Here is a 15,073-nt window from a genome sequence, read left to right on the forward strand (position 1 = left end):
CCACATACATTTCTTACTTTTTGTAACTTCTTCTATAACAGGAGTGGGAGTGTGTCTGGAATGACACTGAGACTGATACGCACATCAGTCAACGAGATGCTGGAAACTCTTTCTGATGATGACTATGTCAATATAGTTTCTGTGAGTACCAGTTTGAACAGCTCACTCTGAAGAGAAATATATGAGAAGTGTGCCTCTGAGTATGTGTTTGTATGAGATGGGCAGAATAATAAAATATGGACATGACTTGAGCCTATCAGAAGGAAACCCTACCCTATATAAAGTATCTCAGTGGCCTCCCGGTTGACGCAGGAGAATCAGGATTTATCCTTCAGCTCCATACTTCCCAAATGTCTGTGACAATAATTAGTTTATGGAAATTAAAAAAGGAAATGGATTTTTTAAATTATTATTTTGTTTGCATCGAGTAGCAGTGAATACATATTCCCCATAATGAATGAGTGTTTACTATGTTTCAATGAGGTTTTTCTATCCATTTGTTTAATAACTTCAAGACTATATTTCAAGTGGGGTGTCCAGCTGTGCCACAGTAGTTGAATCCACCTCCACTGTGATTAAATTAGCCTCCATTTTAAGTACATTGTTGGGTGCCAGCCAACTGTTTTAGGCAAATACATATTGACGGGAACTAATACGGCTTTCAGTAAAAGAGGTTAATACTGAGTCCTGTGATGCTCAGATGTGCGTGTGCGTCTGTCTGTCTGTCTGTCTGTCTGTCTGTCTGTCTGTCTGTCTGTCTGTGAGAGAGAGAGAGAGCTATTCTTTTCTGACAGACCTTATCAATGCATTACTACAAATAACATCTGCATATTAGTTTAATACTCCAAATACATTCACACTTGTCATTACAGTTCAATGAAGATGCGAAAAAGGCTGCATGCTTTGACAACTTGGTCCAAGCCAATGTCCGTAACAAAAAGATCTTGAAAGATGCAGTGCAGAACATCACAGCAAAAGGAATCACGAATTACAAGGATGGTTTTGATCTGGCCTTTCAACAGCTTCTGTCTGAAAATGTTAGTATTTGCTTTTGGTAGATGAAGTTTTAATTGTTGCCCTTTGTTCCCCTTGGGATTTCTCTCAACTTACTTTAATTGTAAAGAATTACAAGAAATGTTTTCCATAAATGTTACTGAAAATGTGAAAATCTGTGTTTTTTTAAGGCAATTAATCATATACTGTATGTAGTAATCACGTATAAATGATTTAATGATTTGGTTGAATTGATTGCTCTGTGATTTGTTCATTTACGTATGTGAGCAAAATGGAGTTAGCTGTAAAATGAAGAGAAACTAATTATGTGTGCTTTAGCTTAATGTGACGCGTGCCAACTGTAACAAGATCATCATGCTCTTCACTGACGGCGGTGAAGAGAGAGCCTCAGAGATCTTTGAGAAGTACAACCCGGATAAGAGGGTGAGTATGTTACATACAGTACATGAATAGAAAACCTGTTGGCCACCAGGTTGTATATTACACAAATGACACATATGACACATCTGACACTATTACCTTGTCCAGTTAGGTTCTCTCCTTTGTATTTGCCTTTCACATTGTGCCTCTCAATTTCTACAGGTGCGTATCTTCACATTTTCTGTGGGACAGCACAACTATGACAAAGCACCTATTCAGTGGATGGCTTGCACCAATAAAGGTATAAGTAGGGTACTGAAGGTTATGGACATTTGTACAAAATAATTTCAGAACATGTCTCAACACCAGCTGCTGGAAATGACTGATAAATTGTGTATTAATGCAGTTAGAGGCACAGTGTCATAGATTAATTTGCACAGCATCATAGAATAACCGAAAAGCACATATTGCTCTTTTCTCCATACCTGTTAGGGGCCTTTGATGACATGATGCAAGCATTCATGAAGTCACAGTCCGGGCACTCTTCTCTAACTGTCTTTCTTCTGTGCCTTTGGTCTAGGGTACTACTATGAGATCCCATCTATAGGTGCCATCAGGATCAACACACAGGTAGGAAGTTAGGATATAGGTGGTAAAGATATTGTATAAGTGATTCTTCACAGTTTTGTTTCATTCTTCACAATATGTGCTTCCACACAGGAATACTTAGACGTGCTGGGGAGGCCCATGGTCAAGGCTAACCAGAAGGCAAAGAGGGTTCAGTGGACTAATGTTTACATGGACGCTCTGGTAGGTTAAACACAGAAAAATGGAGTGCATAGTAAAGTGAACCTCTAATCAAAATGTGGACTTGTTTTGTCTGATTATCGCAGTGGACTGCGATGTAACATTTGAGACATGACTCTGTTATGGACCAATCGAAGCACTATCTATTCACGCCGGAAGGCCAAATTGCGACGAATCACCGTCCTGAGCCCGCCCCCTCAGGTACCCTTAAATAGGGGGTGACTACGTCACTCTAACTCTTTCGACTCTTCGCTCTCAAAGTCAAGACCGTAAAGTACTACTCTTCTCACGCTCAGCGTTATTTTTTGTTGTTGTGTGCTTTTTACTCTTCGAGTTGGTGAGTTGTCGGATTTAATTCCCTTACTAGCTCTGAGTGCTACAAGGATATTCAACGATTTAAGCAAAGTTGCTGTCTAGCTGGTGACCACGTGCTACGTTGAGATAGCTTTCTTTGCTCATTTCAGATAAGATGTCCAAGACCTACCAGGACTGTGGGCATCCCCGCGACAATGGGGACCGACAGGAGGTGTCCCCGGTTGGGCGGTGCTCCCCTCACCCCGTGAGCAGTGGTGGATCAAGCGTTTGCCCCGGGGCGGCCGCCAGGTCCTCTTGCTCATCTCCGCTTGCTTGCCCCAGTCGCGGTGACTGCAGAGGCAGCCGAGCCGCTGGACATGGTTCTGTGTGACGGGCCGCGGGCCTGTGGCGCTCTCCCGGACCCTGGGCCACCAGCTACACGAGGTAGCAAGCAGGGCGGCGAGCCGGCTTGGTCTCCCCCTCCCTCCCCCACCCAGCGTGCGTACTGCATTGCTGGACGGGGAGTATTAAGGTGTCCCGCCCGCTCCGGCCCCCTCGTCGATCCCCTTCTTCAAAGAGGTTCACGAGGAGCTGGAAACCTCATAGGCTGCACCCTACTCAGGGCACGCTCCGGCTCCGGGCTTTGCGGCTTACCTCCAGCTGGATCGTGCTAAGGAGAGGGTCTACCTCTCCTTCCCGCCAGTGGAGGATACCGTAGCAGGTTATCTCTCGCCTGCTTCCCCCACGATGCGCCTCGGCCAGAAACCCGTGCTACCCACAAAGTCTTCGAGACATATGGCGGTTCTGGCCGAGAAGGCTTATTTAGCTGCGGGGCAGTCGGCGCCGCACACACCGTGGCACGAGAGGGCGAGGCAAGCTGCCGGCGCCCTGATGCACGTCGTCCCCTGAAAAGAAAGGGGGAGGAGGTGGTGTGCCCGCCAGATGCGCTCATGTAAGGTGCATGTCCAGCACAGCGAAAACTTTCCCACAAGCATTACATCCCCATGTCTCCGACACTGTCCCGTTAGGTGCAGACACAAGACAAGCTTGTCTGTCCCCTCCCGCGATGCACCCGTTGCATTCGCAAAACCAATTTTTCAGTCAAACCATGAGGGGGAAACCCCAGATCTCACCCTCCTCCCTAGGTTTAGACAGATTGGTCATGAGCGGGCTAGGTCCCGACAAATTCAACTTATCTCCCAGCCTGGCAGACTGCATTTTAAGCTGGCGCACATGCGCAGTCTCGCCCTGGGTGCTGAGGACGGTCTCGGTGTGCTACACACTGCAGTTTGCCAGACCTCCTCCCAAGTTCAGGGGCGTCATTCAATCAGTGGTGCCGCGAGATAGACGCGTTACTCGTAAAGAGGGCTATAAGTGTAGTGTCGCCAGAGGAAATTAATTCCGGCCACTACAGCAGATATTTTCTGGTCCCGAAAAAGGACGGGAATTATTGCCCTATATTAGGCCTACATGTGTTGAACAAAGCACTGATGCCGTTGAAGTTCAAAATGTTAACTCCATGCCGTCTGGTTCAGTTCATAAAGCCAAGCGATTGGCTGGTCACAACCCCAAGTGGTCCCCGCCACAACGTTCGCTAGAGGACCTTACCAGAAAGTTTTTGACGTTCGTAGCAAGTCTACGTTTGGTCCTTCTGTGACGTTCGCATGAGTCTTAAATCGGACTTTTAGGGAACGTTCTAATTTGGTCTCTCAGCACACATCCCCAGGACGTCCTTCAAAAACGTCCCCGTAACCTTTAGCTGTGGTCCTCTGCGTGACGTTCGCATGAGCCTTAAAACGGACTTTTAGGGAACGTTCTGATTTGGTCTCTCAGCACACGTCCCCAGGACGTCCTTCAAAAACGTCCCCGTTACCTTTACCTGTGGTCCTCTGCGTGACGTTCGCATGAGCCTTAAAACGGACTTTTAGGGAACGTTCTGATTTGGTCTCTCAGCACAAGTCCCTAGGACGTCCTTCAAAAACGTCCCCGTTACCTTTACCTGTGGTCCTCTGCGTGACGTTCGCATGAGCCTTAAATCGGACTTTTAGGGAACATTCTGATTTGGTCTCTCAGCACACGTCCCAAGGACGTCCTTCAAAAACGTCCCCGTATCCTTTACCTGTGGTCCTCTGCGGGACGTTCGCATTCGGTCCTTCAAAAACGTCCCCTTGACGTCCCCTTCCAGAGGAAATGAATTCCGGCCACTACAGCAGATATTTTCTCGTCCCGAAAAAGGATGAGAATTATTGCCCTACATTAGGCCTACGTGTGTTGAACAAAGCACTGATGCCGTTGAAATTCAAAATGTTAATGAACGTTAATTAACGTCATGTCGTCTGGTTCAGTTCATAAAGCCAAGCGGTTGGCTCGTCACAACCCCCCAAACAGGGAACGTCCCCAGGACGTTAACAGAACATTCGCAACGTCCCCAATCGTCCCCAATTGGTCCCCGCCACAACGTTCGCTAGAGGACCTTACCAGAAAGTTTTTGACGTTCGTAGCAAGTCTACGTTTGGTCCTTCTGTGACGTTTGCATGAGTCTTAAATCGGACTTTTAGGGAACGTTCTAATTTGGTCTCTCAGCACACACCCCCAGGACGTCCTTCAAAAATGACCCCGTAACCTTTAGCTGTGGTCCTCTGCGTGACGTTTGCATGAGCCTTAAAACGGACTGCTAGGGAACGTTCTGATTTGGTCTCTCAGCACACGTCCCCAGGACGTCCTTCAAAAAGTCCCCGTTACCTTTACCTGTGGTCCTCTGCGTGACGTTCGCATGAGCCTTAAAACTGACTTTTAGGGAACGTTCTGATTTGGTCTCTCAGCACACGTCCCCAGGATGTCCTTCAAAAACGTCCCTGTAACCTTTACCTATGGTCCTCTCCGTGACGTTCGCATGAGCCTTAAATCGGACTTTTAGGGAACATTCTGATTTGGTCTCTCAACACACGTCCCCAGGACATCCTTCAAAAACGTCCCCGTATCCTTTACCTGTGGTCCTCTGCGGGACGTTTGCATTCGGTCCTTCAAAAACGTCCCCTTGACGTCCTCTGATGGTCCTCTCTGAACCAGAGGTTCCGCTAGAGAAACATTTTCATTTGCCGGACATTATAATGATAAGCCGGCCAAATTTCTATTTCTGCTTCTAAATTAGCCTATTGAAGAAAACTGACGGTCTGCGTAGCTTAAATAAGAACATAATCAGGTAGTTTAAATTTAACATGTTTATTTTTCTAAGTTTACAATGGAAAAAAAAAATAATGTCTGGTGCGCGTCAATAAGTGGCCTTTAATCGCAACCTGCTGGCCTGCTGCATGGTCATTGCTCTGATTATGTTCAATGAGAGCAAAGATTCTAAAATTATTCAACCCTCTTGTGAATCCTTTGCGCCGCCTTTTCGCAGTGCTAACAGAACATTTTACCGTGACAATCAATTACCTCGCACCTTTCGGCTTTTTCTCTGGTGATGCTGTTCGAACATCTAGGGCAGGGGTGTGGGCAATTATTTTTCCCAGGGGGCACAATGAGCAAATGAAAATATTTTGGAGGGCCGGGCCAAAATGCAGAACTCAATTATGCATAATATACGTTTTATTTCTATATAAAAAGCAGTAAATGGCATTGTTTTGACCGCTGGTAGGAGGGTATGTTATTATTTGGCAATTCAAATGTGATGTTAGCTTTCCAAAATATAATTTATTCAAATTGAATTTCCAAAATGATAAACAAAATGTGAAACATTTGACTCATTTTCAGTCACATTAATAACAAAGGGCATTTTGCGTTTCATATACTATTGAAACAAGGATTTTCTTAGCTTTCTAAAGACATCACTAGGGATGAGAACCTTTACGATTTTAACGATTCCGGTTCCTTATCGATTCCTGCTTATCGATTCGATTCCTTATCGATTCTCTTATAGATTCTTATTGGGTAAGGGGTGAAAAAAGAGCACAAACGGGTTTTTTACATTAATGTTCTTTTATATAAATTTCTAGAATGCTGCACACACCATAAACAGAATTTTTACATAAATAACCAAAGACTTTTATTAAAAAACAGACATTCTTGCCACTAAATATTAAATTATTTAAATGCATATGTGGTGAGAGTGTCAACTCTAAAGCTATACATTGACATTGCAGAGCACTGTTGATTGCTATTTCACTCATTCACTCATACACTCATCTATACTGTATAGATGAGTGTATGAGTGAATGAGTGAAATAGCAAACAACCCCTATACAACCCTTCCTCTGCTACCTACTGATCTTTCTTTTCCAGAGCAGATATACCTCAGGAAATGTCTCATAATTGTTGGAACATTACAATGCATCCAGGTTTAGTTTAAGTTAGTCCAATCTAAACCCCTCCCTCATTGCACTCTTGAGATAAACTAAATCTGGCAATAAAATGGCACTAACAAAATCGTTGAATTTTCTGATCTGACATGAAGCCCTTGTTATTGAGTAAAGGACTGTATATTTTCTTGTAGGTTGCTTGGTTGTATGGCTAATCGTGAACTGTTATGCTTAACGCTTCTAACAGCAATGTAGAACCCACTACAAACACAATAACGTACTGAAACATACTTACTTGTATCATGCACACAATGCCTCACATATGTATTTGAACAAAGATGATTTGCAAACTAGGCACTCAGTATTAAAACTTAACTATTGCTGCCACTGAATTGAAAGAGAAACTTATCCATATCTAGGGAGCTGCACGCGTTGCTAGGCAAGGCCATTATTAACGGAGTCTTTTGCGCTTCATCCCTGACTTACCAAGGTAAACTCCTCAAAATGTTTTATCATAACGGTGTTACTCGTGTGTTATCAGCAAACTTTCTAGAACCAACAGAGGGGAGGCAAGCACTGCCTCTGCCTCAAGCCAACGGCTGAAAATAGAAGATTCTACAGCTAAGCTAGCCTACGTTATGACAATGTCCAACATCGCCCATTCTGTTAAGCAATTCAATGCTAAGTTTAGTTATGGTTGTTAACACGACAACGCAAACGTTTGCTGATAACACACGAGTAACACCGTTATGATAAAACATTTTGAGGAGTTTACCTTGGTAAGTTAGAGATGAAGCGCCGTCGTTAGTTGAGCTGCTGCATGCATCAAAAACATGACAATCTTGTAATTTAATACCATGTTGTGTGCTCAAGTGCTTATTCATAGTAGATGTACCTCCTCCCTTTGACGAAATACATGTTTTACAGACGTTACAAGTGACCATGTTTGCATTTGTTCGAGTGAAATAAAGCCACACTTTAGATCGCTTCTGTCTAGTTGCCATTTCTGCTGTGGTCTGATTTTTTAAAGGAAGAGTTTGTGCATGCGCAAACGGCACAGAGGTCCGTTTACAGACCCGGTATTGAATTTGGCTAACGATTCCAAAGATTCGGCTCATTAGGAACCGGTTCTAAACAAGAACCGGGTTTCGGTTCCCATCCCTAGACATCACATCATCTTTGTAGCCAAAATAAACAAGACAACAAGCCACTGAACTGTGTAAAGAAAAGTGTCCCAGTTTTGTTGCCTTTTTGACTTTATATGCCTATATCAGTGGTCCCCAAACTTTTTAGGCCTAAGATCACCAACCTTTGCCTTGGTGAAGGCAAGATCTACCTATTGAGGCATTGAGAGAAAAAGACTGTCCTAGGCCTAGTTGTAATTTAATTAAATCAAACACTTTGGTCCAGCTTTCAAACTGATGTGACCAAGAACACATTTCACCAGGGGTTCTCAATTAGATCAATTATCAATCCATCTCAAACTATAATTTTTCTAAATTATTTCCACAGCCCATATAGAACCACAGACAGCAATTATTGTATTAGTGTAACGCTGAAACTATGTGTCAGATTTCATCTTCATATCCAATTTGAAATCTCTATCTGTCTGCAATACCGCTCGCGGCCACTACGCAACTTCGGTGCTCTCATACTTGCCAAGCATACACAGTAATAGAAAGCACACGCAGCATCTACCGTTTGGGCAAACCAACAGGGCTGTAAACGCTGTGTTTTTCGCCTGGAAGTCTCTAGAAATGTGGCACCTTATTCAATTTCAAGTTCAATTTACAACACTTCAGCTGTGTTCAGAGATATTTTCTGACTATGGTCTTCCGAAGTCCGTAACAAAACAGTTCGAAAATAAAAATGATTTTTTTGAAGAAAAAAAAAGATTTTCTAATTATCATGTAATACCGGGCCGTACAATGCCCAGGTCTGATCTAGGGCTTCAGGTATTCAGTGTTTGGAAAGTTCACTTTCTACATGAACTAGTTCAGTTCATAGTTCATAATTCAAAATTTTGAACTAAGTTCACAGCTCCAAAAAATGTACTTGTTCAGTTCGTTTTTTCAATATGCTGAGAGTGTGAGCTATAATTTTTCCAAATCTCTATCTGTCTGCAATACCGCTCTCGGCTCCTACGCAACTTCGGCGCGCTCACGCACGGGCATAGACAGTATAATGAAATGAAACGCAACACTGCAGGTATTACAGGTTCATCCTCGTCAGACGGTTTACCCTCATCAGTTGTGTTTTGCCTCTGAAAAAAAGCTTTTAAGGCTAGTCTGCTTGGCCATGTTGGATCCTTCTCATTCAATTCGCTCCTCCTGACAGTTTGCGCTTTATTTAAAATGCAGAATATGCGTGTTGTTTAATAACTTTCTAATGGCAGATTAGCCTGTTCCTTTAAAACATAATAAGGGCAGTTCACGTTTGCTTTATAGGCCTACATTTTAGGATTGTTGTCAAATTCAGATTCAGATGAGCTCATACGTTCTGTTGCAACATCTTTGCTGAGACTTGATAGACCTTCCTATGTATGCATTGTATTGGAATCCTGCAGACATTACATTTATAGCACAGATCAGTAGAGAAGCATTCATATTTATTTTATTTTATCATTATTAGTTTGGCTAGATATTAGGCTCTGCCTCCCTGACAGCACGTCCGTGACGTGCCATGGATGTTAATTAAAAAAGGAATCATTACGGAAAACCCTCAATGCGTAGTGACTGAGATCGCTACAATATGCTTTTCCTCAAACCCTCGGAAAAAAATTCTACGTTTGTTGGCTGTCTCTCACTGTGATAAACGTGTTAAAAGTCACAAATAATCAGACAGTGGTAGTGCAGTAGGTAGAGAAGTGGTTTAGTAATAGGAACGTTGACGGTTCAATTCCCATCAATTCCCAAGCCTCGCAATAACGTTTGTAAGCGCGTGTGTGTGTGTGTCTATGTATATCATATGAAATGCGCTATATAAATAAACTTGGACGTATGTGTGTGACCATTACACTATTGCGCTCCCACTGGGGATGCTGCATGCGCTGCCATTTCAGGGGTGGTATCTGTCCTTAAAGCTCAGCTCTACCAAGGACAAGTTTCATTTGATCACGGTGGATCGCAGAGGCTGGAAGGTTTTAGCCATCTGGCGAGCCCCGCATTTCCTCTTGACAGCGGCTCCACTAGGCATAGTGACGCGCCGCATTGTCGTAACCACAGACGCCTCCGCTACAGACTGGGGCGCGATCTGCGAAGGGGAATCTGTGAACGGTTGCTGGTCATCAGGACAAGCCGCGTCACATATAAATGTGTTAGAACTGCGAAAGATTTTTCTAGCGCTTCGGCATTTTCTACACATACTAAACGGGCAACATGTACTCGTCAGGACGGACAACACGTAAATCGCCAAGGGGGGGTGCGCTCCCCTGCTCTTTACCTATGGGCAAACATCTCGGTTACTTATGTAACCTCGGTTCCCGGAGCAGGGACCAGATGTAACATATGGGACATGACACTGTTATGGACCAATCGAAGCACTATCTATTCACGCCGGAAGGCCGAATTGCGACAAATCACCATCCTGAGCCCGCCCCCTCAGGTATCCTTAAATAGGGGGTGACTAAGTCGCTCATCCTCTGAAGACTCTGAGCAATGAGCCTACCAGAAAAAACACGCACTGTGCACCCAACGCATGTTACATCTGGTCCCTGCTCAGGGAACCGAGGTTACATACGTAACCGAGATATTCCCTATCGCAGTTGGACTCTGATGTAACATGAGTCCATTCACGCGTGCAACGGTGTCGGCCAACATACATACGTACATGCCAACCTATTCGCCTTGCCCTCAGAGAGGTTCATGTGCCGGGCGGCAGTTTGCCTTATATGGGGTATGCATACAATCTTAAGGTGAACAGGATCACCGATTCCATGCTTATGAACTTACCCCCCAACTGCGCCATCCGCCTTTTATACATAAAGGGAGATGAACACATAACGTAGCATATGCACAGGCCACAGAAGATCACAGATCACTCGACTGCAATACACTCTGCAGGAACCCAGGCTCCGCTACATCCAACATATAATAATTAATTAATGTGTGGCGAGAACTCCAGCTTGCTGCCTTGCAGATATCATCAACTGAAATTCCCTTGAACAGGGCCCAGGATGATGAAACCCCACGAGTAGAATGCGCACGGAGCTTCTCCGGGGGCACCAACGACAAAACTTGTATAAGACAAAATGATAGCCTCCACCAGCCAACGGGAGAGGCTCGACTTTGCCAGAGGTTTGCCTTTGGCGTTCGCACCAAAGCACACAAATAACTGATCAGATTGCCTGAACGTACTGGTGCGCTCCACATAAGTGCGCAGAGCGCGCACCGGACAGAGCTTATGCAAACGCTCCTACTCCGCTGATGCGAAAGGAGGAGGTGAGAATACTGCCAACTCAATGACCTGGTTACGAAACGGAGTTGTCACTACCTTAGGTGTATATGCTGCGTTAGGCCGCAACACCACCTTGTCCCCGGCAATCGAAAACTGCCCAGGGCGCAGTCAATGGGGTCGTACTGACGTGCAGCGCACCATCGCTCGAACATGCGCCGCTTGAGCGTATACAGAGATCGGGTAGACGTTGCCCGAGCGCTCTGTATAGTATTCACCACTGAATCCGATAGGCCTGAAGCTAAGAGCCTGTTCCTTTCAGGTGCCAGGCCCTGTGCTGCCACAGCTCCGGCTCGGGGTGCCAGACCATCCCGTGAGCTTGCGAGAGGAGATCTATGCGCAGAGGGAGCTCCCACGGAGGCTGCACTGACAATCTGATTAAGTCCGCTAACCATGGCTGATTGGGCCAATAGGGCGCTACCAGTATCAGTTCTATGCCTTCCTCCTCCACCCTGCAGACTACCTGATACAGAAGAGGGATCGGAGGAAATGCGTAAAGACGCATGCTAAGCCATTGCTGGCTCAGCGCGTCCACGCCTAGTGGAGGGTTGTCGCCTCCTAGAGAAAACCACAGAGGGCAGCAAGTGTTCTGTCAGTTTGCAAACAGGTCTACCTGTGCCCTGTAAAATCGCAGCCAAATCTGGTCGACCACCTGACGGTGGAGGCACCAGTCTGCTGCTTGACGGTTGCCCCTTGACAATAGGTCTGCTCCGTAATTGAGATGACCTGGAATGTGCACTGCTCTGAGAGAGCGAACATGGTCCGCAGCCCACAAGAGTAGACGGTTTTCCCATAGGTAAAGCACAGGGGAGCGCAGCCCCCCTTCGCGATGTATGTATGCCATGGCGGATGTGTTCTGACGAGTACATGTTGCCGGCTTAGTATGTTTAGAAAATGCTGAAGCAATAGAAAAATGGAGATGAAAATGGAGTTGTGACTTTTTGCCTCAGCCTGAACTGTTGCACACATGCCCTGATGACATTTATTCGTGCCTGCGACAGACCTTCCGTCATTGAGACAGAGTTCACTGTCATGCCTAGGAAGTGAGCAGTCTGCTGTGGACAGAATATGCTCTTTTCCCTGTTGACCACGAATCCGAGGGCGGTACAGGTGTGCCACCACAAGATGGCACTCTTGCACCGCCTCTGTCTCTGAGTAAGGCGCCAGCAGCCAATCGTCCATGTAATTGAATAGGCGAATACCTATTTTTCTTAACGGGGCACTGGCAGCTTCCACGCATTTTGTAAAAACTCTCTGAGCTAGGGATAGACCGAAAGGGAGCACGTGGAACTGGTATGCCATTCCGCCGAATGCAAATCTAAGATATCTTTGATGTCTGGGATGAATCGGTATGTGGAAATACGCATCCTTTAGATTGTGACCAGCCAATCGCTTGGCTTTATAAACTGAATCAGACGGCGTGAAGTCAACATTTAGAACTTCAACGGCATCAGTGCTTTGTTCAATACACGTAGATCTAATATAGGGCAAAAATTCCCATCCTTTTTGGGGACGAGGAAATATCGGCTGTAGTGGCCTGAGTTCATGTCCTCTGGCGACACTACGCTTATAGCCCTCTTTACGAGTAACGCGTCTATCTCCTGTTGTAGGAAATGTACGCGATCTCGTGGCACCATTGACTGAATGACGCCCCTGAACTTGCGAATCCAACAGGTGCATCGCGGGAGGGGAAAGACAAGCTTGTCTTGTGTCAGCGCCTAATGAGACAGAGTCGGAGACATGGGGATGTAATGCTTGTGGGAACGTTTTCGCTGTGCTGGACATGAACCTTGCATGAGCGCAACTGGCGACCTTCCCTGGTGTGGCGGGCACACCACCTCCCCCCCTTTCTTTTTCAGGGGACAACGTGCATCAGGGCGCTGGCGGCTTGCCTCTCCCTCTCGTGCCATGGCGTGTATGCTTGTGTGTGGAACCGGTGCTTGCCTGGGAAGCTGGCTGCTGCTGCTGCTTAGCGGCGGGCTGGGCTGGCAGCCGGAATGGATTCTTATTCCAGCCGCGGTGCGCAGACACCTTGGCTGGTGGTGCTTGGGAGCGGAATCCAATGCGCTTCACGCCCTGGGCCGGTGTGGCTTGCCCTGAAGAGGACTGTGGCTCGGAGCTGCTAGACCTCGGCATCCATGCCTGGAAATTCATCGTTCATCGCCCCCACCGCTTCACCGAACACACCCTTGACGCTGACTGGAGCGTCAAGGAGTGGCGCTTTCTCCCTGTCAGAAAGCTTGGCCAGGGAGAGCCACAGGTACCTCTGCGTTGCCACAGAGGCCCCCATGCCTCGCGCCAGCCCTTGTGACGAGCACCTGGTGAGCCGGAGGGAGAAGTCAGGCGCCCTGCGCAGCTCCTCCACGGTCTCGTCATCCCCCAAACGAGCAGCGAGCTCCGTGAGGAGCTTGGCTTGGTAGCGCTGAAGCAACGCCGACGTGTTCGTGGAACACGCCTACTGCCCCGCAGCTAGGTAAGCCTTCTCTGCAAGAACCGCCATATGTCGCGCAGACTTTGTGGGTAGCACGGTTTTCTGGCCGAGGCGCATCGTAGGGGAAGCAGGCGAGAGGTAACCTGCTACGGTGTCCTCCACTGGCGGGAAGGAGCCTCTCTCCTTAGCACGGTCCAGCTGGAGGTACGCCGCGAACCCCGGAACCGGAGCGCGCCCTGAGCAGGGCGCAGCCCATGAGATTTCCAGCTCCTCGTGAACCTCTTCAAAGAAGGGGATCGCCGAGGGAGCTGGAGGGGGTGGGCCACCATAATACTCCCCGTCCAGCAATGCAGTATGCATGCTGGGTGGGGGAGGGAGGGGGAGACCAAGCCGGCTCGCCGCCCTCCTCGCTACCTCGTGTAGCTGGTGGCCCAGGGTCCGGGAGAGCGACGCGTCACCCAGAACCATGTCTGTGCAGTCCAGCATACTCTCTCGCTCCAAGTCAACGTCCAGCTCCTCAAACTGGACGTCGAGCTCGGTCAGCGGCGCAGCTGCCACTGCAGTCACCGCGACTGGGGCTAGCGAGCGCGCAGGAGATGAACAAGAGGACCCAGCGACCTCCCGAGGGCGGCCGCCTGATCCACCACTGCTCATGAGGTGAGGGGAGCACCGCCCGACCGGGGACACCTCCCTGAACGGCACGGGCTGCACCCTCGCGTTGAGGTTCTTTCTCTCCCAGAAAGAAAGGCGCTTCGTGACTCGTGCCATCGTCATTGCGGCACAGAGCGCACACGTGGCAGGGATCTCCCCAGACAAAGCCGTCTCCGCGTGACACAGCAGCGATGTCGGCCCCCCTCGTCGCGGGGATGCCCAAAGTCTTGGTAAGGCTTGGACATCTTTATCTGAAATGAAACACAAATTAGCAAAGAAGCTATATCAACGTAGCACGTTATAAGCAGTAGTGAGACGGCAAGTCGAGGACGAGCGTGGTCTCCAGCTAGACAGCAACTTTCCTTTAAGCGTTGAATATCCTTGTATCCTATATCCTCCAGAGCTAGTAAGGGAATTAAATCCGACAACTCACCAACTCGAAAGAGTAAAAGCACACAAGAACAAAGGATACGCTGAACGTGTAGAAAGTACTGACGGTCTTTAGCTTCTAGAGCGAAAAGTCGTAAGAGGATGAGCCACGTAGTCACCCCCTATTTAAGGGTACCTGAGGGGGCGGGCTCAGGACGGTGATTCGTCGCAATTCGGCCTTCAGGCGTGAATAGACAGTGCTTTGATTGGTCCATAACAGTGTCATATCCCATATGTTGCATCGCAGTCCAACTGCGATAGGGAACCGACTACTCTTGTGGGCAGCGGACCATGTTCGCTTTCTCAGAAAGGTGCACATTCCAGGTCACCTCAATTA

The 15,073-nt window shown here is 47.3% G+C and overlaps 1 protein-coding gene across 1 annotated transcript in view; it reads left to right on the forward strand.

Moving 5' to 3' along the window:
• The window catches only part of LOC308375594 (voltage-dependent calcium channel subunit alpha-2/delta-1-like), a gene marked incomplete at its 5' end in the record, with an annotated part of 107,909 nt that overhangs the window by 50,034 nt on the left and 42,802 nt on the right, over positions 1 to 15,073 (forward strand). Inside the window, 6 exons of the mRNA XM_080851756.1 lie at positions 42 to 141; positions 873 to 1,031; positions 1,333 to 1,437; positions 1,597 to 1,675; positions 1,955 to 2,004; positions 2,095 to 2,184. Coding sequence (XP_080707882.1) covers positions 42 to 141; positions 873 to 1,031; positions 1,333 to 1,437; positions 1,597 to 1,675; positions 1,955 to 2,004; positions 2,095 to 2,184 — 583 coding nt within the window. The remainder of the gene's footprint in view (positions 1 to 41; positions 142 to 872; positions 1,032 to 1,332; positions 1,438 to 1,596; positions 1,676 to 1,954; positions 2,005 to 2,094; positions 2,185 to 15,073) is intronic.

The sequence above is a fragment of the Sprattus sprattus genome, assembly GCF_963457725.1.
Source record: "Sprattus sprattus genome assembly, chromosome: 14".
Taxonomy (NCBI): Eukaryota; Metazoa; Chordata; class Actinopteri; order Clupeiformes; family Clupeidae; genus Sprattus; species Sprattus sprattus.